We start from the raw sequence: 26,060 nt of genomic DNA on the forward strand, positions 1-26,060 counted from the left end.
TCATCCTGAGATAGGATGGCTTGGTCGAGTCAGAGGCTAAGCAATATTATCAAGGACCCAGATGAATTCCACCTTTCTGCTTTGTCATTTTAAGTGTGCCAGTCACGGTACGGTGGCCGCAGTTCCAGTGTTCAGATCCCTGCAGAAAAAGGGCTTATTGTGTCCTTGTGTCTCTCTTTAAGAGCTAAGAAACCTTTCTCGGAAGGCCCTCAGCAGATGTCTTTTTGTGCTTCATTGGTCAGAATTGGGTCATGTGCCTTTTTGGGCCAGTTACCATGAAGGAAAAGGGCATTGCCACAACTGGCTTAATCAAGATATGAGGCCAGCCTTCCCTGAAACTTGTGGCCACAGAGAGTAAAATCGACAACTGAACAAAGTTGGGTGAAATTTTGTGGACATTTGTCACATTGGTGGCTCCTTATATTTGAGAAATTCCACACATTATGAGTCCCAGATGGAAATAGAACTCTCCTTCCCAATTGGCAGGAAAGCTTGGGTACAGGTATGTTACCTGGACTCCACCAACTAGATACACCTGCACAAGACTTGAATTTAGAACTGAGCAAAGGCAGGAATTAGGGGCCAGGCAGTTTCTTTTTTTCCAGTGAAGATAGGGGAACCTTTTGGGTAGACAATGCAGTTTTTAGAAACAGCTGAGTGGTAACATCTCATGCATCACATCCATATTATAGTGGGCAGTGGCCACACATCTCCACTGGAGCAGTTTGGTAGTATAATTTGGGTATTGTTCCAGGTTATATAGTCTTCAAACCTGGTTTTCCAGCCCTCCTGGGGGTCCTGTAAGCTCCCTGAGTCCATAAATAAACTCCTTTTTAGCTTAAACTAGCTTGAGATGGTGCTGTTGTTCATTACCAGGAACTCTGCAAGGAAGAAATAAAGAATGGCTGTTGGGTACACAAAACCATGTCTACTACAGTAGGGCATCAGTAGGTAATTGGGGGACTTCTTTGATGGTCCAGTGGTTAAGACTCTGCACTCCAAATGCAGGAGACTCTGGTTTGATCCTTGGTTAGGGAACTAGATCCAGTATGCTGCAACTAAGACTCAGAGCAGTCAAATAAATAAATACTTTTCAAAAAGTAGATAGTCAGCACTGCAAATTACCAGGGGGCTGGATTTTGTGGGGCTACACCCCCTTACAGAAAATACCATGTGAACAACACCCCAGGAGTTGTGCCTTGCTGCCAGACCTGGCTTCCTTTCTCAGTTGTCCTCCTTAGGATAGTTTCAGGATTACTACCTTTCCTCTGGAAATCTGTTCTTACCGCCTTTCTCTTTAAGCAGTTTCAAATGGCTTCATACTCTGAGAATTCCCGCCGCCCTTCCTCTGGCCTAATGGGTGGGTGTAACTTAATACTATGTGGAAGAAATCACAGACCAGTCTAGCCAAGTGAAGTCAAGCATAAATAAAAAGGTTAAGAAAAAAGAGATGCATGACACAGTCATACGCATGACTGTATCTCCTTTTACAAATAACCAAAAGGTAAGGAACTTTGCTTGCAATTTATTTAACATTTTTATTAAGCCAACAAATAAATTTATGGTAACATTAAGGAAACTTTCAACAGCAGAAGAAAAAAACTACATTTACAATTCTGCCCCTCAACCTGCCTCAACAGAGCTACTTGTGCCTCTTAACACTGTCTCATTTGCATATACCTGTGCCTTTCATTCAGATCAGATCAGATCAGTCACTCAGTCGTGTCCGACTCTTTGCAACCCCATGAATCGCAGCACGCCAGGCCTCCCTGTCCATCACCAACTCCCGGAGTTGGCTCAGACTCACGTCCATCGAGTCAGTGATGCCATCCAGCCATCTCATCCTCTGTCGTCCCCTTCTCCTCCTGCCCCCAATCCCTCCCAGCATCAGAGTCTTTTCCAATGAGTCAGTACTTTGGCATGAGGTGGCCAAAGTACTGGAGTTTCAGCTTTAGCATCATTCCTTCCAAAGAAATCCCAGGGCTGATCTCCTTCAGAATGGACTGGTTGGATCTCCTTGCAGTCCAAGGGACTCCCAAGAGTCTTCTCCAACACCACAGTTTAAAAGCATCAATTCTTTGGCACTCAGCCTTCTTCACAGTCCAACTCTCACATCCATACATGACCACAGGAAAAACCATAGCCTTGACTAGACGAACCTTTGTTAATGTCTCTGCTTTTGAATATGCTATCTAGGTTGGTCATAACTTTCCTTCCAAGGAGTAAGCGTCTTTTAATTTCATGGCTGCAGTCACCATCTGTAGTGATTTTGCAGCCCAGGAAAATAAAGTCTGACACTGTTTCCACTGTTTCCCCATCTATTTCCCATGAAGTGGTGAGACCGGATGCCATGATCTTCGTTTTCTGAATGTTGAGCTTTAAGCCAACTTTTTCACTCTCCACTTTCACTTTCATCAAGAGGCTTTTGAGTTCCTCTTCACTTTCTGCCATAAGGGTGGTGTCATCTGCATATCTGAGGTTATTGATATTTCTCCCGAAATCTTGATTCCAGCTTGTGTTTCTTCCAGTCCAGCGTTTCTCATGATGTACTCTGCATATAAGTTAAATAAACAGGGTGACAATATACAGCCTTGACGAACTCTTTTTCCTATTTGGAACCAGTCTGTTGTTCCATGTCCAGTTCTAACTGTTGCTTCCTGACCTGCATACAAATTTCTCAAGAGGCAGATCAGGTGGTCTGGTATTCCCATCTCTTTCAGAATTTTCCACAGTTTATTGTGATCCATGCAGTCAAAGGCTTTGGCATAGTCAATAAAGCAGAAATAGATGCTTTTCTGGAACTCTCTTGCTTTTTCCACAATCCAGTGGATGTTGGCAATTTGATCTCCGGTTCCTCTGCCTTTTCTAAAACCAGCTTGAACATCAGGAAGTTCACGGTTCATATATTGCTGAAGCCTGGCTTGGAGAATTTTGAGCATTACTTTACTAGCGTGTGAGATGAGTGCAATTGTGTGGTAGTTTGAGCATTCTTTGGCATTGCCTTTCTTTGGGATTGGAATGAAAATGGACCTTTTCCAGTCCTGTGGCCACTGCTGAGTTTTCCAAATTTGCTGGCATATTGAGTGCAGCCCTTTCACAGCATCGTCTTTCAGGATTTGGAATAGCTCAACTGGAATTCCACCACCTCCACTAGCTTTGTTCATAGTGAGCTGTCTAAGGCCCACTTGACTTCACATTCCAGGATGTCTGGCTCTAGGTCAGTGATCACACCATCGTGATTATCTGGGTCGTGAAGATCTTTTTTGTACAGTTCTTCTGTGTATTCTTGCCACCTCTTCTTAATATCTTCTGCTTCTGTTAGGTCCATACTATTTCTGTCCTTTATTGAGCCCATCTTTGCATGAAATGTTCCTTTGGTATCTCTGATTTTCTTGAAGAGATCCCTAGTCTTTCCCATTCTGTTGTTTTCTTCTATTTCTTTGCATTGATTGCTGAAGAAGGCTTTCTTATCCCTTCTTGCTATTCTTTGGAACTCTGCATTCAGATGTTTATATCTTTACTTTTCTCCTTTGCTTTTTGCTTCTCTTCTTTTCACAGCTATTTGTAAGGCCTCCCCAGACAGCCATTTTGCTTTTTTGCATTTCTTTTCCATGGGGATGGTCTTGATCCCTGTCTCCTGTACAATGTCACGAACCTCTGTCCATAGTTCATCAGGCACTCTATCTATCAGATCTAGGCCTTTAAATCTATTTCTCACTTCCACTGTATAATCATAAGGGATTTGATTTAGTTCATACCTGAATGGTCTAGTGGTTTTCCCTACTTTCTTCAATTTAAGTCTGAATTTGGTAATAAGCAGTTCATGGTCTGAGCCACAGGCAGCTCCCGGTCTTGTTTTTGTTGACTGTATAGAGCTTCTCCATCTTTGGCTGCAAAGAATATAATCAATCTGATTTCAGTGTTGACCATCTGGTGATGTCCATGTATAGAGTCTTCTCTTGTGTTGTTGGAAGAGGGTGTTTGTTATGACCAGTGCATTTTCTTGGCAAAACTCTATTAGTCTTTGCCCTGCTTCATTCCGTATTCCAAGGCCAAATTTGCCTGTTACTCCAGGTGTTTCTTGACTTCCTACTTTTGCATTCCAGTCCCCTAGAATGAAAAGGACATCTTTTTTGGGTGTTAGTTCTAAAAGGTCTTGTAGGTCTTCATAGAACCGTTCAACTTCAGCTTCTTCAGCGTTACTGGTTGGGGCATAGACTTGAATTACTGTGATATTGAATGGTTTGCCTTGGAAACGAACAGAGATCATTCTGTTGTTTTTGAGATTGCATCCAAGTACTGCATTTTGGACTCTCTTGTTGACCATGATGGCCACTCCATTTCTTCTGAGGGATTCCTGCCCACAGTAGTAGATATAATGGTCATCTGAGTTAAATTCACCCATTCCAGTCCTTTTTCAGTTCGCTGATTCCTAGAATGTCGATATTCACTCTTGCCATCTCCTGTTTGACCATTTCCAGTTTGCCTTGATTCATGGACCTGACATTCCAGGTTCCTATGAAATATTGCTCTTTACAGCATTGGACCTTGCTTCCATCACCAGTCACATCCACAACTGAGTATTGTTTTTGCTTTGGCTCCATCCCTTCATTCTTTCTGGAGTTATTTCTCCACTGATCTCCAGTAGCATATTGGGAACTTACTGACCTGGGGAGTTTCTCTTTCAGTATCCTATCATTTTGCCTTTTCATACTGTTCATGGGGTTCTCAAGGAAAGAATACTGAAGTGATTTGCCATTCCGTTCTCTAGTGGACCACATTCTGTCAGATCTCTCCACCATGACCCGCCCATCTTGGGTTGCCCCACTGGCATGGCTTAGTTTCATTGAGTTAGACAAGGTTGTGGTCCTAGTGTGACTAGTTTTCTGTGAGTATGGTTTCAGTGTGTTTGCCTTCTGATGCCCTCTGCCTTTCATGAAGTGGGTGCTTTAGTCGCTAAGTCGTGTCCGACTCTTGTGATCCCATGGACTGTAGCCTGTTAGGCTCTGTCCATGGGATTCTCCAGGCGAGAATAGTGGAGTGGGTTGCCATTTCCTTCTCCAGAGGATCTTCCCGACCTAGAAATTGAACCCGGGTCTCCTGCATTGCAAGCAGATTCTTTACCAACTAAGCAATGAGGGAATCCCCCTATTAAGTGGGTACCTCACATTTTACCTAATCATCAACCATCTTCACTAGATATTTAGGAGGCTTCCAAGCTTACAAACGTTCTGATAATAATTTTGCATTAAGCAGGTGTAAAACATTGTTCTTCCGATGAATACTGCCCATCACTGAATCAGATAAAGATTTTGAATGGCTTTGCCTGGCACCGCTGATTTGCATTGCCATCAGCAGTGTACATGGGAGCCATTTTTGCTCCAACACTGCCAGCAGCGAGTGTGTTTAAAATATCTTATTAATTTAATAGAAGCAAAATGCAACCTTATTGCTTTTATTTTGTATATTTTAATTATTATTTAGGTTTTCCTGTGACTCTGATTGTGAAGACTCCCTTGTTCTGCGTTATCATAGAATGTTCCAAGACAGAGTCAGCACCAGGCTCCTGGGTTGTAAATGTAATAATGGTGTTCACATTATCAAGAATGTTTCAGAAAGTGCCATGTGGTTTTTTTCAGGAGCTGGTTTTAGGCAGAATTAATCCTTTTAGAGGGTTATTATATTGGATTGTCCTAGTTATGTCAAAGGATGGCCTGGGGGAGGGGATTTCTTCATTTGTTTGAACATTGCTGAACATTTAATTTCAAATTTTCTGCTTAGTGCATAATGAAAAATGTTCACTGAATTTGTGGCAGTAAATGTAAACTGCATTTCTGACATTTGAAAAATTTGAAATAGATTAATATTACAGAATTACATTGGTTCTCTGTAACATCCCTTCCCCAAAATAGAACTGCTATTTTTTAGATAAATTATACCTCTTTTTCTCTTATTTTCTCTGCAGCTAACATTAGTAGTCACTTTAAAAAAAATTAGCCATTAAAAGAAATTTACATTTTGGCAAACATGGCTTCATTTTGAATGCTAGTATAGAATTTCTCACAGAGAGCTGGGGTCCTGAAAAACAGAATGTTCTTTTTTGAACTGCACTTTGGAAAGGGAGATTAATTGTAATTCTTGCTTTTCCAGTCCATGCCATCCTGGGGGAGGATAAACAAAAAGTAACAAAAATAGTTTTTGGCTCCAAGTGTCCATCAATGGAAATGCTAAAACCCATGTGCTCTAAGCTCTTCTCTTCCTTCAGGAGATGACCCTCTGGATAACCTGAATCACGGTAGCCATTTAAGGTGCTCCCACTTGGTGCCCCCTGGTGGCTTCAGGCTGAAACTGCGGCCTCCACATTGTTTAACCTTTTGCCCCAAAGCCACCAGCCCTTCCTTGCTGCCCGCACCTTCATGTCCCCCTTCGGTGTCAGCTGAAGCCATTCTCACTGAGAAGGAAAGAAATTTGTTTCTTTAATGCATTATGGCAACCACCGTGCACTCTCTGGTAAGCTTGTACCCTCAGAATCTTACAGCCCATTTTCCTGATCTCTCTTCAGTTTCCCTAGGCCCTGGATCAAAGGACATTTACGTGACACAATGTATTATTGCCTCACAAAAGTCTCTCATCCCTCTGCAACAGCTGGGACAACTTGGAGAGTCACAACCAAAAGAATGAAGTTTCGCTATTACCTACACCATACAAGAATTGACTCATAGTGGACAAAAGACTTTACAACGTAAGAGTTAAAATTGTAAAACTCTTAGAAGAAAAGAGCAGAAAAATCTTCATGCCCTTGGATTTGGCAATGGGTTCTTGGATATGATACCAAAAGCTTAAGCAAAAGAAAACTAGTTTTGACTAGGAGTATGGGCAGCCACCCTGTTCAGTTCAGTAGCTCAATCATGTCCAATTAATTGCGACCACATGGACTGCAGTATGGCAGGCTTCCCTGTCCGTCACCATCTCCCAGAGCTTGCTCAAATTTATGTCCATCAAGTCGGTGATGCCATCCAACCATCTCATCCTCTGTTGTCACCTTCTCCTTCCGCCTTCAATCTTTCCCAGCATCAGGGTCTTTTCCAATGAGTTAGTTCTTCGCATCAGGTGGCCAAAGTATTGGAGTTTCAGCTTCAACATCAGTCCTTCCAATGAATATTCAGGACTGATTTCCTTTAGAATGGACTGGTTGGACCTCCTTGCAGTCCAAGGGACTCTCAAGAGTCTTCTCCAACACCACAGTTCAAAAGCATCAATTCTTCAGCACTCAGTTTTCTTCACAGTCCAACTCTCACATCCATACATGACTACTGAAAAAACCATAGCCTTGACTAGATGGACCTTTGTTGGCAAAGTAATGTCTCTGCTTTTTAATATGCTGTCTAGGTTGGTCATAGCATTTCTTCCAAGTAGCAAGCATCATTTAATTTCATGGCTGCAGTCACCATCTGCAATGATTTTGGAGCCCAGAAAAATAAAGTCTGTAACTGTTTCCATTGTTTCCTTATCTATTTGCCACGAAGTGATGGGACTGGAGGCCATGATCTTAGTTTTCAGAATGTTAAGTTTTAAGCCAACTTTTTGACTCTCCTCTTTCACTTTCATCAAGAGGCTCTTTAGTTCTTCTTCAGTTTCTGCCATAAGGGTGGTGTCATCTGCATACCTGAAATTATTGATATTTCTCCCACCAACCTTGATTCCAGCTTGTACTTAATCCAGCCCAGCATTTCACATGATGTACTCTGCATGTAAGTTAAATAAACTGGGTGACAATATACACCCTTGATGTACTCCTTTCCCTATTTGGAACCAGTCTGTTGTTCCATGTCCAGTTCTAACTGTTGCTTCCTGACCTGCATACAGGTTTCTGAAGAGGCAGGTCAGATGGTCTGGTATTCCCATCTCTTTCAGAATTTTCCACAGTTTGTTGTGATGCACACAGTCAAAGGCTTTGGCGTAGTCAATAAAGCAGAAATAGATGTTTTTCTGGAACTCTCTTGCTTTTTTGATGATCTAGCAGATGTTGGCAATTTGGCCTCTGGTTCCTCTGCCTTTTCTAAAACCAGCTTGAACATCTGGAAGTTCATGGTTCACATACTGTTGAAGCCTTGCTTGGAGAATTTTGAGTATTACTTTGCTAGCATGTGAGATGAATGCAATTGTGTGGTAGTTTGAACATTCTTTGGCATTGTCTTTCTTTGGGATTGAAATGAAAACTAACCTTTTCCAGTCCTGGGGCCATTGCTGAGTTTTCCATATTTGCTGGCATATTGAGTGAAGCACTTTCACAGCATCATCTTTTAGGATCTGAAATAGCTCAACTGGGATTCCATCACCTCCACTAGCTTTGTTCATAGTGATGCTTTATAAGGCCCACTTGACTTCACATTCCAGGATGTCTGGCTCTAGGTGAGTGATCACATCATCATAGTTATCTGGGTCATAAAGATCTTTTTTGTACAGTTCTTCCATGTATTCTTGACACCTCTTTTTAATATCTTCTGCTTCTGTTAGGTCCATACCGTTTCTGTCCTTTATCGAGCTCATCTTTGCATGAAATGTTCCCTTGGTAACTCTAATTTTCTTGAAGAGATCTCTAGTCTTTCCCATTCTATTGCTTTCCTCTATTTCTTTGCAATGATCCCTGAGGAAGGCTTTCTTGTCTTTCCTTGCTTTCTTGTCTCTCTCTTTGGAACTCTGCATTCAAATGGGTATATCTTTCCTTTTCTCCTTTGCCTTCTGCTTCTCTTCTTTTCTCAGCTATTTGTAAGGCCTCCTCAGACAACCATTTTGCTTTTTGCATATCTTTTTCTTGGGGATGGTCTTGATCCTTGCCTCCTGTACAATGTCATGAACCTCTGTCCATAGTTCATCAGGCACTCTGTCTATGAGATCTAATCCCTTGAATCTATTTCTCACTTCCACTGTATGCTCGTAAGGGATTTGATTTAGGTCATACCTGAATGGTCTAATGGTTTTCCCTACTTTCTTCAATTTAAGTCTGAATTTGGCAATAAGGAGTTCATGATCTGAGCCACAGTCAGCTCCCGGTCTTGTTTTTGCTGACTGTATAGAGCTTCTCCATCTTTGGCTGCAAAGAATATAATCAATCTGATTTTGGTATTGACCATCTGGTGGTGTCCATGCGGTAGAGTCTTCTCTTGTGTTGTTGGAAGAGGGTGTTTGCTATGACCAGTGTGTTCTCTTGGCAAAACTCTGTCAGCCTTTGACCTTCATTTTGTACTCTAAGGCCAAATTTGCCTGTTACTCCAAGTATCTTTTGACTTCCTACTTTTGCATTCCAGTCCCCTAGAATGAAAAGGACATTTTTGGGGGGTGTTAGTTCTAGAAGGTCTTGTAGGTCATCAGAGAACCATTCAACTTCAGCTTCTTCACCATTACTGGTTAGGGCATAGACTTGGATTACTGTGATATTGAATGGTTTGCCTTGCAAATGAACAGAGATCATTCTGTCAGTTTTGAGATTGCATCCAAGTACTGAATTTCGGACTCTTTTGTTGACTATGATGGCTACTCCGTTTCTTCTAAGGGATTCTTGCCCACAGTAGTAGATATAGTGGTCACCTGAGTTAAATTCACCCATTCCAGTCCATTTTAGTTCACTGATTCATAAAATGTCGCCGTTCACTCTGGTCATCTCCTGTGTGACTGCACAAAAGGATGAACATTTGCTCTTCATCCTGATGAAGCTCCTGGAACCACAGAACCAAAGAGGTAATCCTACCTAAGAGGTGTGTTCTGTCTCTGCACTTGATACCAAAGCTGCCCCTGTCATCTTCTGCAGTGGACTGTCTCCTCCCAGAGGAACACTGCCTTACCTGCCTGTCCTGGGTAACCATTGATTTCTCACACCTCCGTCTCCTTCCTGGCCTCTTGTCTTCACTGTCTTCTCCTTCAAATATCACCTGGTACCACAGACTGCTAGAACCCACTTGCCTTCACAGACCCAGAAAGGGAGGCCCAGGAATCTCCCATGGATTCTTTCTCCCAAATTACAAAACAGTCAGGGGAAAGATGTGAGGCTTGACCTCAGACTCCAGGCCCTAAGCCCATGGCTCTTTCCTGGGTAGTTCCCACCGGGCCTTGGCTGACTACATCTGGGAGGCTGGTGACCCCTGCAGGTGCCTGCCTGCAGGAGCTGATTGGCAGGAGCGCTTTGGCTTACACTGATGCTGATGGGAAAGGAGTTTGTTAGGGCCAAAAGGAATAGAAAGACAAGAAAAAGAGAGGGATGGGGTTGGGGGTGGGGGAGTCTGACCCTTAGCCAGGCCCGTGGACTGGTTCTGAGCCCCAGGAGTGAGAAGCGGGTGAGAAGTGAGGATGCCCCACTTGTGAGTGGCTGAGTAAGACTCTGGGAGGAAGCTGTGCTGCTCCAGGGCCTGGAGATGGGGTATGCACAGAATCAGGAGAGCCCACCCTAGCACTCCCACCCCAGGGTGGCAAGAGTAGGCAGGAGGGCAGACCACACTCTCCCAAAGGAAGTGCTCCCACAGCTGGGGCAGCGAGGGGCCCTTGAGATGGTGTGAATCAAGGGTGTGATGGGCCTTGTTTCCGAGCACAGGTAAGACAGCACAGCCATAGGCACTCCCAGAAGTACCTGGCAAGAGACTGTGGTGATTGGGGCTAGAGGGGTTGGGGGGTGACTGTCAGTGGACTGATACCCTGGAACATATGGGTCTTACATCATGACACTGACCCTGAATATCATCTTCTCAAGCCCACATTCACTTGTTCATTTATTCAGCAAGTATTTATGGAACACTTATATGCTCAATATAGATCAGTATAGATCTATATTGATAGATCAAATCAATACAGACTACCATTCTTGTATCAAGGATACCCAAAGGTGAGCAAGAAGGAAAAGCCCTCTGTTTTCAGGTGCTTACTATCCTGCTTAGCTTATGCAATTCCATTCTCTTCTCCTTGGGCTTCTCCTCTCTGGGACCCAAGTGAACGAGAAGGGTAACATACAGTGAGAAAAACAATTACCAAAAAAGAGATGGCTTGAAGCATCTTTAAGGACTCCCTACAGAGGCATTAATCTTTCTTTTTGGTGAAATTCTTGAGAGTAAGGACTCTTGGGGCATGGGAGGCTTGTACTGAGGGCTCAGAGGACATAAAATGATGCTGTTCCATGTTGGATGAGCTTTCCTCATGGCAAATCATGACCCCAGAGTGGGTCCTATCTGGAGAACTACAGTGCGCTCTGCCTGGAGCTGTTTTAGGAGACCAGCTGGTACAAGATGCAATCACATGGCTTCCTAAGAACTTAAGCCACTTAGCTCAAAGCCTGGCAGATCTTTAGCACTAGGTGCTAGGCTGAAACAGGACGTGGCACATCGTATGATGAGCAATGGTTGGCTGGGGGCTTGGCTCCTGCAGCTTAATTAGAGGGCAGAGGAAGGTAAGACCAGTGGGGGGTCTGGCGCAGCTGCAGCCAACAGGCAGACAGTAGTGGAGGCCGTGAGGAACCAGGGGGTCTCCACTCCTGATAAAAAATGCTTTGAACATTGCCACCTATGCTGAAAATTCCTTCCCTTAGTTGAGTTTGAGCTCTCAAAATCAAAATGGTTCAAAAACTGAAAAGCTTCTGTTTCTATCCATACCCTAACAAGAACCGTCACAATGAAATTAAAAAAAAATAATCCAATTGATACACCATTTGTTTTAACAATCTCTGAGTGTGAACACAGAAAACACAGAAAGAATAATTTTGCTGAGACTTTCAATGCTGAAATTTCAAGTTTCTTGATCAGGCAAGGTCAGCGTTTTCAAGTTTCAAACGGAAATTTTTTATCCACAATTTCTGGTGGGGGGCAGGGGGTTGTGTATTTACCTCTGTGAAATGTGAAGTGTTGGGAGCTCGGATGCAAAGTGCTTTCAGGTGCACAGTGATTATCATGAAGTTTTCACTCTTTTGTGGCTATCGCTTCTGTTGTATTTTTAAATGTTTATTTATCTTACTTATTTGGCTGTACTGGGTCTTAGTTGAGGCATGCTAGGTCTTCAAGTTGCTGCATGTGGGATCTAGTTTGCTGACCAGGAAGGGAACCCGGCCCCCTGCATTGGGAGCACAGAGACTTAGCCACTGAACCGCTAGGGAAGTCTCATGGCTATTATTAATACCTTCGCATTCTTGGTAGATAATATTTTGGACCCAATTTATGTAATAACTTTTAGCTGAATAGCATAAAGAATTGTATGGCTCTTCTCATCTCAATGAACATAGGTCCCTAGCATCTTTAGCTCCTAAAGATATTACTGTCAGCAGCCCAGTCGTGATCAGCTAAATTTGGGACCTGCTAGGAATCCTTCTGTCTGTATGTTGAAACCTAAAGCTGGACTCTACATTTCCTTGATTACATGAATTCCAAATTAAGCTAAATTAAACTTTCTGCCCTCTATTTAAATTTTCCTTCTTGTCATATTGCCAAGATAATATATCCTTGGGCTATCAAAACTCAATAGTACAGAAGTACATTGTTTTGAAAATCAAACAAACTGAATTTGAGAGCCCCAGGAAGCAACAAAGTAAGCCTCCTGGGTGAGCTCCTCTAAGCCATGGGTCTCCAGGCTGGCTGGGGGCTCCTCCTCAGGGCAGCTCACTGCCATCATCACCCAAGGGCACTGAAACGTTTCTCTCTCCTAGACCCTCAAGTCCTGGGGCCACAGCCTTCTCTGGGGCTGCCAGGCTCTGTGGGGAGACACCTGGACACTTCCTCCAGCCTCCTCAGGCCTCTCACTTTCCCCATGGAGGTGACCAGCCAGGCCACACCTTGGACCTCACTGTCTGGCTCTCACAACTGTTGTTTAGTCACTAAGTTGTGCCCGACACTTTTGCAACCCCACGGACTATAGGCCACCAGGTTCCTCTGTCCATGGGATTTCCCAGGCAAGAATACTGGAGCAAGTTGACATTCCCTTCTCCAGGGGATCTTCTGGACCCAGGGCTCAAACCCACATCTGCATTGGCGGGTGAATTCTTTACCACTGAGCCACCTCTAAAATCTAACCCTCAGCTGCCTCTCTGACCACAACCTCCTGCCAGGGACTGCTAGGGCTTGGCTGTATCTCAAGAGTCATTTAGTTCACCCTGCACATCCCACAGATGAGAAAAGCACAGCTATTCAGTGAGGAGCTCACAGGCCAGGGCTCAGGAGTGTCAAGGGTGGCATCTGAGGCAAGTCCCCCTGACTCCCACCTGGGGCTCCTACACTACCCTAGCACACTGCTCATGCCCTCTCTCAAACCACCTCATCTGCTCGGTGCCCTCATGTGACCTCTGTCCCCCACCCTCCCCACACCTCCCAGACCAGCACAGCCCCCTCTCCCTCTGCTCCCCACGTGGCCTGGGGGCCCGTAGCCCATCCCTTCAGACCCCATCCTCTGGGCCACCCCCAGCTCTGGTTGTCCCCATACACACTATTTCCGCTCCTCTTCCTGGGCCATGGCATATTGTACAGAAAGCCACAGCAATGTCCCGACTAGATCCACCATTTTGACCACCTGTGTGACCTGGGCAAGTAAAGAAACGAAACCTCAGTTTCCTTGCATGTAAAATGAGGATAATTTTAGCACTTTAGGGTTGAAAGATTTGCTCATTTAAAGTCATAAAAGCACTTAGCACACAGCCTGTTATAACCCCCAAATAAATCCTAGTTATTATAATAAGGTAGAAGCAGAGGCTACAGTACAGAACCCAGAGGATCTGGGATGTACTTTGGTGGTCAATGGGCAGACCGAGCTTCCCAGGTAGCTCAGTGGTAAAGAATTCACCTGCCAATGCAGGAGATGCAAGAAAATCCCCTGGAGGAGGAAATGGCAATCCATTCCAGTATCCTTGTTTGGAAAATTTCATGGACAGAGGAACAGTGGGCTATAATCGATGGGGTCTCAAAGAGTCGGACATGACTGAATATGCATGCAAGTACGCATGGGCAGACATTGAGAGCTTGTGGTCAGAGAAAGGTACACCCAGGACTGCGGTCTGTGAGAGTCACTTGGGTTGCTGCCTGTAGGGTGGACTTGGAGCAGGAGGAGAATGCAGTGGGGTCAGAGTGACCAGGTGGAGAAGGCATGGTAACAGGAGCGGGAGACATCAAGGACAGCATCCCAGGTCCGTGAGTCTCATCTCTGGGTCATGCATCATTAGCATCCTCTCTTTTCCTCCTGCTCTGAAGTCAAGGATTCCAGTGACATCTCTGCCTCCTGTTAATCCTGGCTTAGGCTCTCAGACAGAGGAGCTCTGACCTGCACCAGGGCTGGGGTCCTCCCTGCGGGCTGCTGTATGTTACAGCTTTCTCGACAGCTGTAAAAGACACTTAACCCTTTCCCCTGTGCTCTCCTCCCCCAGCAACTGGACCAACAGTGGGGTGAATGCAGAGCAGAGGTGCTTTTTGCAGCTCTCTGGGTGGTTCTAATGTGGCAGCCATGATTGGGCAGCAGTCAGACCAGGGACCACAGTCTCACTTCAGGACTTGGCACCAAACAGCACCCTGCCTGGGCGTGACTCTTTCGGTTCTCTCATTCCAGTCTGGATGAGCAGTTCTCAGAATTACTTGCCTATCCGAAGACATTCTTCATTGGTTCACCCAGACATTGTGGCAGATGCTGTCAGCATCTACCCAATGGCAGTTGACCCTTCTCTTGCTGAACAGACTCCAGTTGGTTCAGGTTGTGGCATCAGAGAAGAGGGGCTCCTCCCCCAACCCCCAGGGGATGAAATTTGATTGATCTAAATCAATCACGGTCATAGTAATCCTCTTCATCTCTTCCAGAGACTGCTGTGTGGGTATGACACAGTTCTGGTCCATGAAATACAAGAAGAATACAGCGGAGGCGCTTCTGGGAAATTTTCCCTTCTCAGTGTAAAGAGCATGTGAAAGGGCTCGGCCTCTCCCCTCTCTTCCCTGCTCCGAGAGGCTTGTGTGAGGATGTACAAGTCAGTACTGCTATTGCTGTCTTGGGACCAGGTGGGGAGACATGACTGATATTCCTTAATGCCACCCCTCAGCTGCAGGGCCAACCCTGAAACAGTACGCTTTGAGATTTACAGTGAAATAAAATGCTAAATGTCCTTGCTATTTATTTATACTACTTTTCATGGGGAGGGGGGTGGTTATCCTGTTATTCACAGCTGAAAGCTTCCAAGATATAGACATCTCATTCAGTAATGCCTCACAGGTGAGTCTGACAAAGAATAGGAGGTTTTTGATGGTCTCTCCTATAGAGGTACTTCAGCAGTTGTTTAAGATGAAGCAATCTGTAGTTAAGACTCCCAACTCAATCCCCGAAAACTAGAACCCCCTTCTGCCCAATGAAATACTAGGTAGTCAGAGACTCTTTGTGATCACCTAGTAATTAAGTGGACCCTCTCTGTTACCATCCCCAGCAATGCCTGACTTGACTGCTGAATGTGGCGCAGGTGGTTGTGGTGTTGTGGTAATCAAAGGCAACTAAGACTGGAGGTGCACAGGTAAAAGCTGAGCTCCATTTGGCTTTTTATGTCATTTTTTTTTTCCAGTGAATACATTTTAGGACCTTTCCTCTGTCTTGTGTCTATCTAGTTCCATGAAATTACTTAATTTCCATTGCATTGTAGATTTTTACCAAGTTGCATTCTGATGTAGTTGTGCCTTTAAATTTATATCTAAAGTTTGCATGGGCTATCAATTTGATGAACGCCTCACAGGAATTATGTGATAAAAATAATTAAAGCACTGAGATTCCATATTGACAAAAGCAGAAAGTATCTCAAACTGAATATCTGAATTCTAAACTGGTGATTTTTATTCCATGCCAGAAGCAATTTATTTCTCTCTGAGTCATCTTTGTTATTGTCATAAAAATCACTGAAATCATGAGCATGAAAGAAGTATTTATTTAACTTTTATCTTTTCAAGACTATGTCTAATGATATACTCTTAAAGATAAGCTATAGATATTAAATATTAAGTATACATAATATAAACTATAGTATAAATTATAAAACCCACTGGTCATCTGTGGTTAAAAATAGCTATCATTCTGTTATACTTTTGCATCATTAGGGTATGTAAAATTTTATTGTTACCTGTTCTGCCACCTATATAATTCTCATCTCAACTCCAAAGTCAGAAATCCAACATTTTCAGGTGAACATAAAGATTCTTGTTCCTGGTAGCCCCATACAGGAAATACGTTGAGATAAGAGAGGAGAGAAAATAAGAAGCATATCTTAACAGTGTCAACAGCCTAGGAGGTACTTCTCACTGCTGTGAACAAGAGGCCTCTGCCTGAAAAATAACATTTATTCATGTATAGTGGTGGATGGCGGAGAAGGCAATGGCACCCCACTCCAGTACTCTTGCCTGGAAAATGCCATGGACGGAGGAGCCTGGTAGGCTGTAGTTCATGGGGTCTCTAAGAGTTGGACACGACTGAGCAACTTCACTTTCACTTTTCACTTTCATGCATTGGAGAAGGAAATGGCAACCCACTCCAGTGTTCTTGCCTGGAGAATCCCAGGGACAGGGGAGCCTGGTGGGCTGCAGTCTATGGGATCACACAGAGTTGGACACGACTGAAGTGACTTAGCAGCAGCAGCAGTGGTGGATGGCATCAAAAACACCAGATCTCAGATCTTACTAGTGGTGTGACTGTGGGTTATTTACCCTCTTTGAACCTGAGTTGTGTCTACTCTCAAATTGGAATGATAATCTCCAAACCAACTACCTCTCAGGCCTATTATAAACTCTAAATAAAGTAATAAAAAGGAAATGCTCCAAATTAAAGCAGTTTAGAAACTATAAAGTGCTTTATAAATGTCAGAGACTAAATGTTTTCCTCTTTAATCTAAGGTATAAGAAATGTCAACAATTTTGTTTCTAAAGTAATTCCACTTACAAGCTTAACTATGTCAAATCTGTTAAATAGCCATCAGGTCAGTATACCAGGCCATTGCTATGATATCCGCAATATTTTCCCATGTCGTGTCCCTCAGTAAGGTAAGCTGGGCAGCTTCCTTGCTTTTAAATAATTGCTGCCTATAATTCTGCCCTTGTCATTCTTTTCAATCATTCTGACTTGCCCTTCAGACATTTTCTGACTGAGCCAGCCAGCTTCACATTCCAGCAGTGTGCTTGCAAGGTCTATTTTAGCCCAAGATCCTAGGTGCAAAGACCATAGTTAGTAATTGGACGTACAACATGGTTTCAAACTGAAGTTTCAACTGCGATGGTAATTGTATAATCATTAGTTCCAAACTGACAGTGAGGTGAAGCTCCATAGGTCAAGTTATAAAGAAACATACAGACTCCCTGGCCCTAAGGGACCAGGCTGAGGCTAAAAGTAAGGAGTCAGAGAGTAGAAGAGGGGAGAATGTATGAGACAATTTCTTTGAAGAGGAGGGTAGGGGTGCCACCTCCCTCATCTCAAACTCAGTGAGAGGTCTTCCCAGTGACTGCAGTTAGATGGTCCAGGGAAAACTAAAGCTCCAACCTGGGACATCATGGAGGGGGTGACATGAGCCTTCATTCTGAGTCTCAGGGATAAGAGATGTATGGGGACATCTTGAGACCCATCTAAAGGAGCTGGAGCAAACCCTGGACTTCTAAGGGATGGGAAGGAACTGAAAGCAACCAGTAATTCACGCTGAGTAGTTGGGAAAGATTTCAGCCCTGAAGAAGGCAAATACTTTGTGTTAGGCCCTAAAATTACCCAATCAACTAATAAGTATTTATTGTTTTATTATATGTGAAATCCTGTTGGGTACTTTGAAGACCACTTAGCTTCCTTTAGTTTAGGTTAATATCATTTCCCCCACCTAACACTATGCTTTACACATAGTATGTGCCCCCAAATATTTTCAATTTAATTATTCTTTACAAGATACTTAGCACCAAAGGATGTGGCATGTTCCCAGTGTTGACAACAACACTTTAGCTGAAAAATCCCCATATTTAAAAAACGTGGTGCAATCCTGAATGGAGAGTGATTATGGTCTCACTTGTATTTAACACTGTAAAGTGTTGCTGAATGGTCTAACAGGAGAAAACAGAATTTAAGCCAGAAACATAAATGGGGTGCTTTTCACAGTCAACACAACAGTAAGCACAAAAACTGCCGACCGGAGGCCTAGACTTGAATCTACCGCTATCACTCACTAGACCTCGGGCCTATATTTCCTCTCCTGTGAATAGGGATGCCGGGGTGGCTTCATCAGAGTGTCAGGGACGCTCAAAAAGATAATACACAGTGAAACACTTTGTAAACTCCGAAGTGCTTCACCCGTGCAAGGTCTTAATAATCGCAGGTTTAACATTCGTTGACTGCCACATGCACAGCACTTGAAATCTATTTTTTCAGTCTTCACAACTATCACAAGACCTAGCTAGGTACTATTATTCCCTCCGTTTTACAGATGAGGAGAGACTGGGAGGGTTAAGCATCTAGTTCAAGATTACATTGAACCTCAACTTGAACCAGTAAATCCTCAATCTTACCCCTAAACACTAAGCTGCCCTTTCTGTGTACTGTTTAACAGAGGCGCTAATCTCACACGGGCTCAACGAACGTGGTTCCGTAAACTGCTAATTTAAAAGCAGATGCCTTCCCACCCCGGCTCTTCCACGCGGTCCCCCTCGCCCTTTCTGGCCGCACCTGACACTCTCTGTCCCTGCCTCCGGCCCTCGCCCACGCTGCTCCCACTCCTCGGCCCGCTGCGCCCACGCCTCAGCGTTTCTGCGCATGCGCTGGGAGGTCTGCGCAGGCCCAGTGGCCGAGCGGCGCCGGGGGACCTGTCAGTCCGTCCTCACCCAGCCCCACCCTGCTGAGCCCCGCCTGCTCTCCTTCGCGGCTGAGGCTACTGCCTGCGGAAAAACTGGAGGATGAGCGGAATCTCTGCAGTTGTTAAACTTGTCTCCAGCGCTAACCACAAGGTACTTTGAGTCTGGCCGGAAACCCCTTTCCCTGCGCCCACTCCCAACTCAGTCTCTGGTCCACTCTGCCTATCCAGCAGCTACCTGGCTCTGCAGGGAGGCGGCCGAGCCGCCCGAGTAAGTAGTTTGTGTACGGTTACCATGGAGACGCAGGCCGGCCGGCCGGAAGGAGCAGGCTGGCAGACCGACGGGCGGGCAGGGTGAAGATGCTGCGGTGCTCTGCTCTGGCCTGGACCTGTGGAGGAGTCGGGGAGCCACTGGCCGTGCGGGAGGTGAGGCTTCCCTTGCAGATTCACCGGGGACCCCTTCTTCTGTCGTCGCCTTTCTGTCCCTGGATCGGGGAGAGAGGTGATGAGAGTGAACTGTGCTTGCTCTCGGGGTCGGGTCTCGGATGTCTTTATTTCTATACTCTGAGGTTTAGCCAAGCGCGTAGTGCTTAGTTGAAACTCAATAGTATCTGTTGAATGAGAGAGTGATAGACAAAGGGACTTTGTTTAGGCAGACAGTGACCCAGCCAAAGTCACACAAATTGTACCTGGGCTCCTCTAGGCAACAGATAGGGTCTTAAATAAATAAGCGTATGTATATCAATATACGTTAAAATATATCATATTACATATAATGTCTTTTATCATCCATTCCTACTAGCATCACAGCAGACCTTCTGTCTCATCCTTATTTAGAATTATTTTACGTGGTAGAAAAGCAAGTACCACACCTTATTTATATCTTATTTTGTAGATTTATAAAATTCTGATTGTTTTGACACAGCTTATAGGCAATAAAATTCTTAAGATTCTTTTCTCACAAAGCAGAATACCGTGGTTTAAATTTTAAAACTTTAAAATATATTAAAAAAAAACACTGAACAAATGGCATTTCCTTTCTTTTGCAGTTTCTTTTTTGAAATGCGACTTTTCATTCATGAGAAAATTAATTGTTGTATCCTTTTATCACATAGCTTTGGGACAGTAGTTAACATTTTTTAAGGGCCAGTCACCATGCTAACCCACTTTATGTTAATTACGTCATTTAATTTTCAAAACAGCCCTATGAGGCAATTACTTTTTACAGCATACTTTTTATAGATGAGGAAACTGAGGCTTAGAGATGTTAGAAACCTTGCCCAAGGTTACACAGCTGTATCCGGTCCCACCACTTCATGGGAAATAGATGGGGAAACAGTGGAAACAGTGTCAGACTTTATTTTTCGGGGCTCCAAAATCACTACAGATGGTGACTGCAGCCATGAAATTAAAAGATGCTTAGTCCTTGGAAGGAAAGTTATGACCAACCTAGATAGCATATTCAAAAGCAGAGACATTACTTTGCCAACAAAGGTTCGTCTAGTCAAGGCTATGGTTTTTCCTGTGGTCATGTATGGATGCGAGAGTTGGACTGTGAAGAAGGCTGGGTGCCGAAGAATTGATGCTTTTGAAGTGTGGTGTTGGAGAAGACTCTTGAGAGTCCCTTGGACTGCAAGGAGATCCAACCAGTCCATTCTGAAGGAGATCAGCCCTGGGATTTCTTTGGAAGGAATGATGCTAAAGCTGAAACTCCAGTACTTTGGCCACCTCATGCGAAGAGGTGACTCATTGGAAAAGACCCTGATGCTGGGAGGGATTAGGGGCAAGAGGAGAAGGGGACGACAGAGGACGAGATGGCTGGATGGCATCACTGACTCGATGGACGTGAGTCTGAGTGAACTCTGGGAGTTGGTGATGGACAGGGAGGCCTGGCGTGCTGCGATTCATGGGGTTGCAAAGAGTCGGACACGACTGATCGACTGATCTGATCTGATCTGATCTGATTTGAACTTTAACTCCAGCATCTAAGCATTTAACCACTGCTTGTTTGGATGCTCATATTGTCACAAAAGTCATTCAAAATCATGGTAAAGTTCTTGAGTATTTGATTTGCAGGAAAAAAAAGAATATGGAGATGACAAGTCTTTCTCCTATTGCTAACACCCTGATAGTGCAGTGTTGCATTTAGCAAGAAGGCTCTGTTTCAGATGACTGTTAACAGCAGAGGTAAAGACAGATGTTTATAATTAAGTATAAACTTATAAATGATGACTTACAACCTTTCCCCTAACCAATAAGAAATATTTTGTTTGAAAAGGTCTCCAGTTTCAAATTTCCTTCTGCTGGTGGTGTTCATCCCCTAGAATTTCTGTGGACATCATAAACTCAAGACAGTGATGCAGGACAGAACTCAGCTGCTGCTTTCCCTTTGTAGTCCACATCTCCTTCTGTTTTCTTTTAAAAGATCACCTTGCCCTCCCAAGGGTTGCATATCCAGTGTCATTTCTGTCCCCTTCCTGCCCTCTCAGATGCCAGATCCTGCTTCTCATGGTTCTCATGTTCTTGGTGCCACTTACTTGTTCTCATCTCTCTTCTTACCTCTGTTTCACCTTTACTCCTATACTTCAGGCTTTTAATACCCCCATCCACTAATCATGATGTTTATCAAGTCTTACTCCATGCTGAGCAACTCAAAGTGAAAGCAAGAAAGCAAAAGGGGATTAAGTTTGATCTCCTATGGCCATATAGCATCAAGAATCAGATGCCACTTGAAAGAAAGCCCCATATGTTTTCTTAATCCACTATAACAAATGCCTCCAGTTCAGAAGCCATGCAACCTCCATCTGGATGTTTTCTAGCTAGGGTCTATATTTGGAGTCCAGTGATTACATAAATGCCAACTTTAAGCTGCGCTTCTCATGAAGAACAGGCTCCGAGCCTGGTGGGGCAACACCAGGTGTGCAGGCAGCTCTAGCCCGGTGAGGGAGGAGACCACAGGGGACCTCGTGGAGTATGCGGGAGGGACCCCTGACTGAGGCTGGGAAGGTGGGAGAGGCTTGTCCAGGAAAGCTTTCTTGAGGACCTCTAGGAGATAGCTGGGTTATATAAAAACTGCCTGATTTTGTCCTTCTAGTTTTTTCCATCCTGCCCATCCCTGCCATCATTTCATGCCACAACATCTTTTAATTTGCTTATCAGCTTTTATTTACTTTCTTGACCTGCCATTCAGGTCTCTCCCTGCTACAACTCCAGTCTTCACTTCCAGGGTTCCTTCTTATCCAGCACACAGCTGGTGCATCCTTGATACTCTGCCTTGGTTCACTCGTTGACTTGGCTAGAAACTCCTTCTCTACTCCAGCCTCAGTGTCAGCCATTGTCATTTGCTCAAATTTAGACCATTTTCCAGAACCCAGCTCAAACATCGTCTCCTCCAGGAAGTCTACCTGTCACCTCCCAATCAGAAATCTCTTTCTCCTTCCTAATCACATAGTAGTTTATCTTTATTTACTTATTTTTTTTTTGTCCCCATCAGTTTCTACCTTGTATTAAAAGCATGTGGGCATAAGTAGGGTTGATACTCAGCTGGTTCACACCAAGAAGTCTATTCTGCTTGTGAAGACATGTGCATGTTTCTGTGTTGGTGTGTAAATAGCTGCAGCCGTGAGGCCTCTGAGTGTCCCACCTTCCACCAGCGCATCTAGTGGGTAATAGTTTGAATATCTTCAGCTCTGGGAACATGTGTGCATGTGTGCAATTGCTTAAGACTTTATCCATCTCACAGAATTAAGTGAGATGATGTACTTGAGAGTACTTGGCACACTGCTTGGTATTAAAGTACATGTTGAACTAGAATTAGTGGTCCTTGCCTGAGAGTGAAGACAGTGTTTATTCCTGTTTGTATTCCCAGAGATCCAAATGGAGGAAACAGCTAAATGGATTTGTTCCAGTTGTCAGGAGAATTTTTGTAAAGTTAAAATTTCTGTAATACTACTGTGTTATGGCTCAGGCATGCTTTATTGTAATAGACGTACTGATCATTTTTTAAATTGGCAAAAACCATCTCTAATAAGAATTTGCAATTTAATAATGATAAAGAAAATACCCCCTCAAACCCACTTCTGACTCAGTTCACTTGCATTATTGAACATTTCCATGTTTGATTTGGTTAATACTATATTAATATTGATAAAATAGATTAACTGTGCAGATACTACATTATTGAAAGGGTTTCTCACAGTGTAACTGCTGAAGTGAGAGTTGCAGAGGAGAGGAAAAGGGAGAAAGTCAGGTTAGAATTGATGGTAAAAATTTACAGACAAAAAGGTTTTTAAACCCATTATGTACATCGTTTCCACTGGTATTATATATATATATATATATAAGCATTGAATATTTTTTAGTGATGAGTCTATCATATCATATTAGAAATAAATGTACCAGGCCTGCTAGTTTTTGTTGTTCTAATGTACATAATTCTGGAGACCTTGCTTACATTCAAATGCCTATATCAAAAATTTCCAGAATAGTATTGCTTATCTAGTAATTTTTTTTTTTTACTGTTTTTACTTTACCCTCTGGCCTTTCCCTGTGAAAAGAATGGCATATTGTTTGTAATTATCATTATATTCTTTCCTTCAAAAACTCTCAGAGTGGATAGAACTAAACAAATGTTCTTGTTGCCTGTTGTTAAGTAACACCTTAATGTACAGAATCATAATATAGTAAATCCTCTTTGGCTGTCTAAGGAGTCACCTGTTGATTCTACTTACAGAAATGGATTGTTTTCAGTTTCCTTGGATATATTTCACAAAACTTTCTTTTTTTGCAGAAGTTATTCTAAAATTGGGCAACAGAAATATATGAATAATTTTACAGACTTCAGTCTCCCAGAGATACATTTTCAGAAGATTGGTTTTTCTTTTATTTTAAATGAATGAATACTTAATACCATGTAGTAATTAGAATTAAGTTTTTAAAATCTCAACTGTTTTAAAGTGTAAAGCTGTCAAAGTTGTGTTGCCAAGTTAGCCAGGCCTCTGTGCGGCACACAAGCATTAAGAAGAATGTGTAACCTCAAGGGATGGGATGGTGGGGTGGGAGGGAGGTGCAAGAAGAAGGAGATGTATGTATACTTATAGCTGATTCACACTGTTGTATGGCAGAAACTAATACAACATTGTAAAGCAATTATACCCCAATTTTTAAAAAATTTAAAAAGAGGGATGTGTATCCTCATGGCCCTTGTGCGTGACTGTACCTCTTTAACTGAGGTTGGTGTCTTGGGAAAAGATCATTTGATATTTTGTTATTTATTCATGTAGGACATTAACTCAAACTGAAGGCAGTTTGAATCAACTCATTCAGATATATCATAGGCGAATGTAAGGCTGCACCTTTCTACAGTTATAAAAGCTAGTATGGTGTGGAAAGAGACCCCATCTGACTAACTTGAATCTTACACTAGCATTTTGTGTGGAGGGCATGGGAAAGAAAGGGCGACATCAGTGAAGCAGAACCACATACTTCAGTTAACACAGCCTTGCCTGCGGATCTCCCATCTCTAAAACGATTGGAGACCTTGAGATGGTTTTCCCTTCCTAGGGTGTCTTCTTTCACAACTTATCTTCTTTCTCTCCAGGTTTAACTTTCATGCCGTGTCTCCTCCCTGCTTGTCATTCCCTCAATTGCATGTATTTCTAAGGCATGAATGTGCACAGCAGCCTATTTTTTGGTTTGTTTTTTTGAAAGCTCTTCTCCCATCCTGATCTTCAAAGTGTAACTGCCTGGTCGATTTTTAATTAAAAGTTGTGATTTTTTTTTTTCCAGTTTAATGTACAGGGATGGTGTAAGCGTGTATCCTTTTTGGTATTTTGTGCCCTGTATATGCAGGGTGTGGTGTCTTCCTGAAGAACATTGTACTTTAAAAGGAAAGATGCTGTCTCCAAATGATAAAAAGTTAGAAAAGCTGGATCCATTTTACCTACCTTCACTGTCCAAGCAGAAGACCAGTGCAGAAATCATAAGTGAAGCGCGAAATGCCTTACGAACTGTTAGGACCCAAAGACCATATACACCACGGGAAGACCAAAGAACACTATTTGGGCCTGCATCTTCAAGAACACCAGAAAACAGACCTCCATCCTCCTTCAGGTATTTAGCTCTTCTCTTGTCTATACACTCAAATGTGTATATTCACCAAATGACATTTTCCCTTAATTCTAGGTTCGGATAGTTGCTTTCCTAAGTTTGACTTCTGCTAATTATATCTGTCCAAGATTTCTAAAGATAACTCCAGACCTTGGGTCCAAGAAGTTGGCTGTGGTTGGAAATGGTTAATAATGGTTGTTATACCAACTTTATAAAGTCATGTGAACAAAGCTTTAAAAAAATCACTATATACATTCCATTTTTTAATTATTCACTATTTTTAATCATCCTAAAAGCAAGAGAAGAGTTATTAATAAAATGTTTAAAGTACTATGATTTTTAAAAATTCTGTCTTCCTCAAGGCTTATGCGTTGAATGCTTTCACTTGTTGTGGGGTTAGAGTTAACTAGTATATACTAGAAATAAAAGAAATGATTATTCACAAACTTGCTTTCTGTTCCATCCCCTGTGCTAGCGTCCATGCATCCAGTTTTGAGTTCTCTGATTCCAGGCCCATCTCTGGCACACGTCTCAGTCCACTGGAGTTTGTGAGTACTTTATATTACCATGGGGGTCGTGAAATAGAATTCACCACAGTACTTGGAATCAGCATGTATATTCTAAGAGAATGATCACATAGACCTAAATGTATTAATAATTTAATATGAAATAAAATTCTTTTATGTCTTTCCAAATATAATCGTTAGTACCTAATGAAACGCTTTTATTATCCACCGATAGTTTGATAGGGCTTCCCAGGTGGCTCAGTGGATAAAGAATCTGCCTGCAGTTCAGGAGATGCAGGTTTGATTGCTGGTTCGGGAAGATCCCTGGAGGGAGGGCATGGCAACCCACTCCAGTGTTCTTGCCTGGAGAATCCCATGGACAGAGAAGCCGGCAGGCTACAGTCCTTAGGGTCACAAAGAATGAGACACGACTGAAGCAGCTGAACATGCATGCGCTTATAGTTTGATAACGAAGAATTTTAGAAATATATGATAACTGGCAAGCAGAATGTTTCACAATATTTTTAAAGTTATGCACGTGTATTATATTTTCAATAGTTATGTACACAAATAAATTATAGACGCATGTACATAGAGTCAAAAAATAAAACACCCTCCAGCAGTCTCCTGTCCCCTTATTTTTCATTCTCCACTCC

The 26,060-nt window shown here is 43.1% G+C and overlaps 1 protein-coding gene and 1 long non-coding RNA gene across 6 annotated transcripts in view; both read left to right on the top strand.

The window, feature by feature from the left end:
* Positions 1-15,257, top strand: part of LOC112587495 — a 33,864-nt gene extending 18,607 nt beyond the window's left edge. The window contains exon 3 of one of the 2 annotated variants that reach the window (XR_006542426.2): positions 6,563-6,994. This is a non-coding gene — a long non-coding RNA (uncharacterized LOC112587495). Of the gene's footprint in view, positions 1-6,562; positions 6,995-14,804 lie in introns of those variants that run through there. The other variant, XR_003112005.3, reaches the window with a different exon arrangement.
* A 3,398-nt stretch (positions 15,258-18,655) lies between these two features.
* ARMC2 (armadillo repeat containing 2) overlaps positions 18,656-26,060 on the top strand; it is a 120,562-nt gene continuing 113,157 nt past the window's right edge. Inside the window, exons 1-4 of one of the 4 annotated variants that reach the window (XM_044924370.2) lie at positions 18,656-18,944; positions 19,022-19,216; positions 24,642-24,901; positions 25,374-25,446. In XM_044924370.2, coding sequence (XP_044780305.2) covers positions 19,151-19,216; positions 24,642-24,901; positions 25,374-25,446 — 399 coding nt within the window. In that variant the 5' untranslated portion in view covers positions 18,656-18,944; positions 19,022-19,150. Of the gene's footprint in view, positions 19,217-24,577; positions 24,902-25,373; positions 25,447-26,060 lie in introns of all 4 variants that reach the window. The other 3 variants (XM_044924371.2, XM_025294693.3, XM_006075476.4) reach the window with 3 other exon arrangements.

The sequence above is a fragment of the Bubalus bubalis genome, chromosome 10 (genome assembly GCF_019923935.1).
Source record: "Bubalus bubalis isolate 160015118507 breed Murrah chromosome 10, NDDB_SH_1, whole genome shotgun sequence".
Classification (NCBI taxonomy): domain Eukaryota; kingdom Metazoa; phylum Chordata; class Mammalia; order Artiodactyla; family Bovidae; genus Bubalus; species Bubalus bubalis.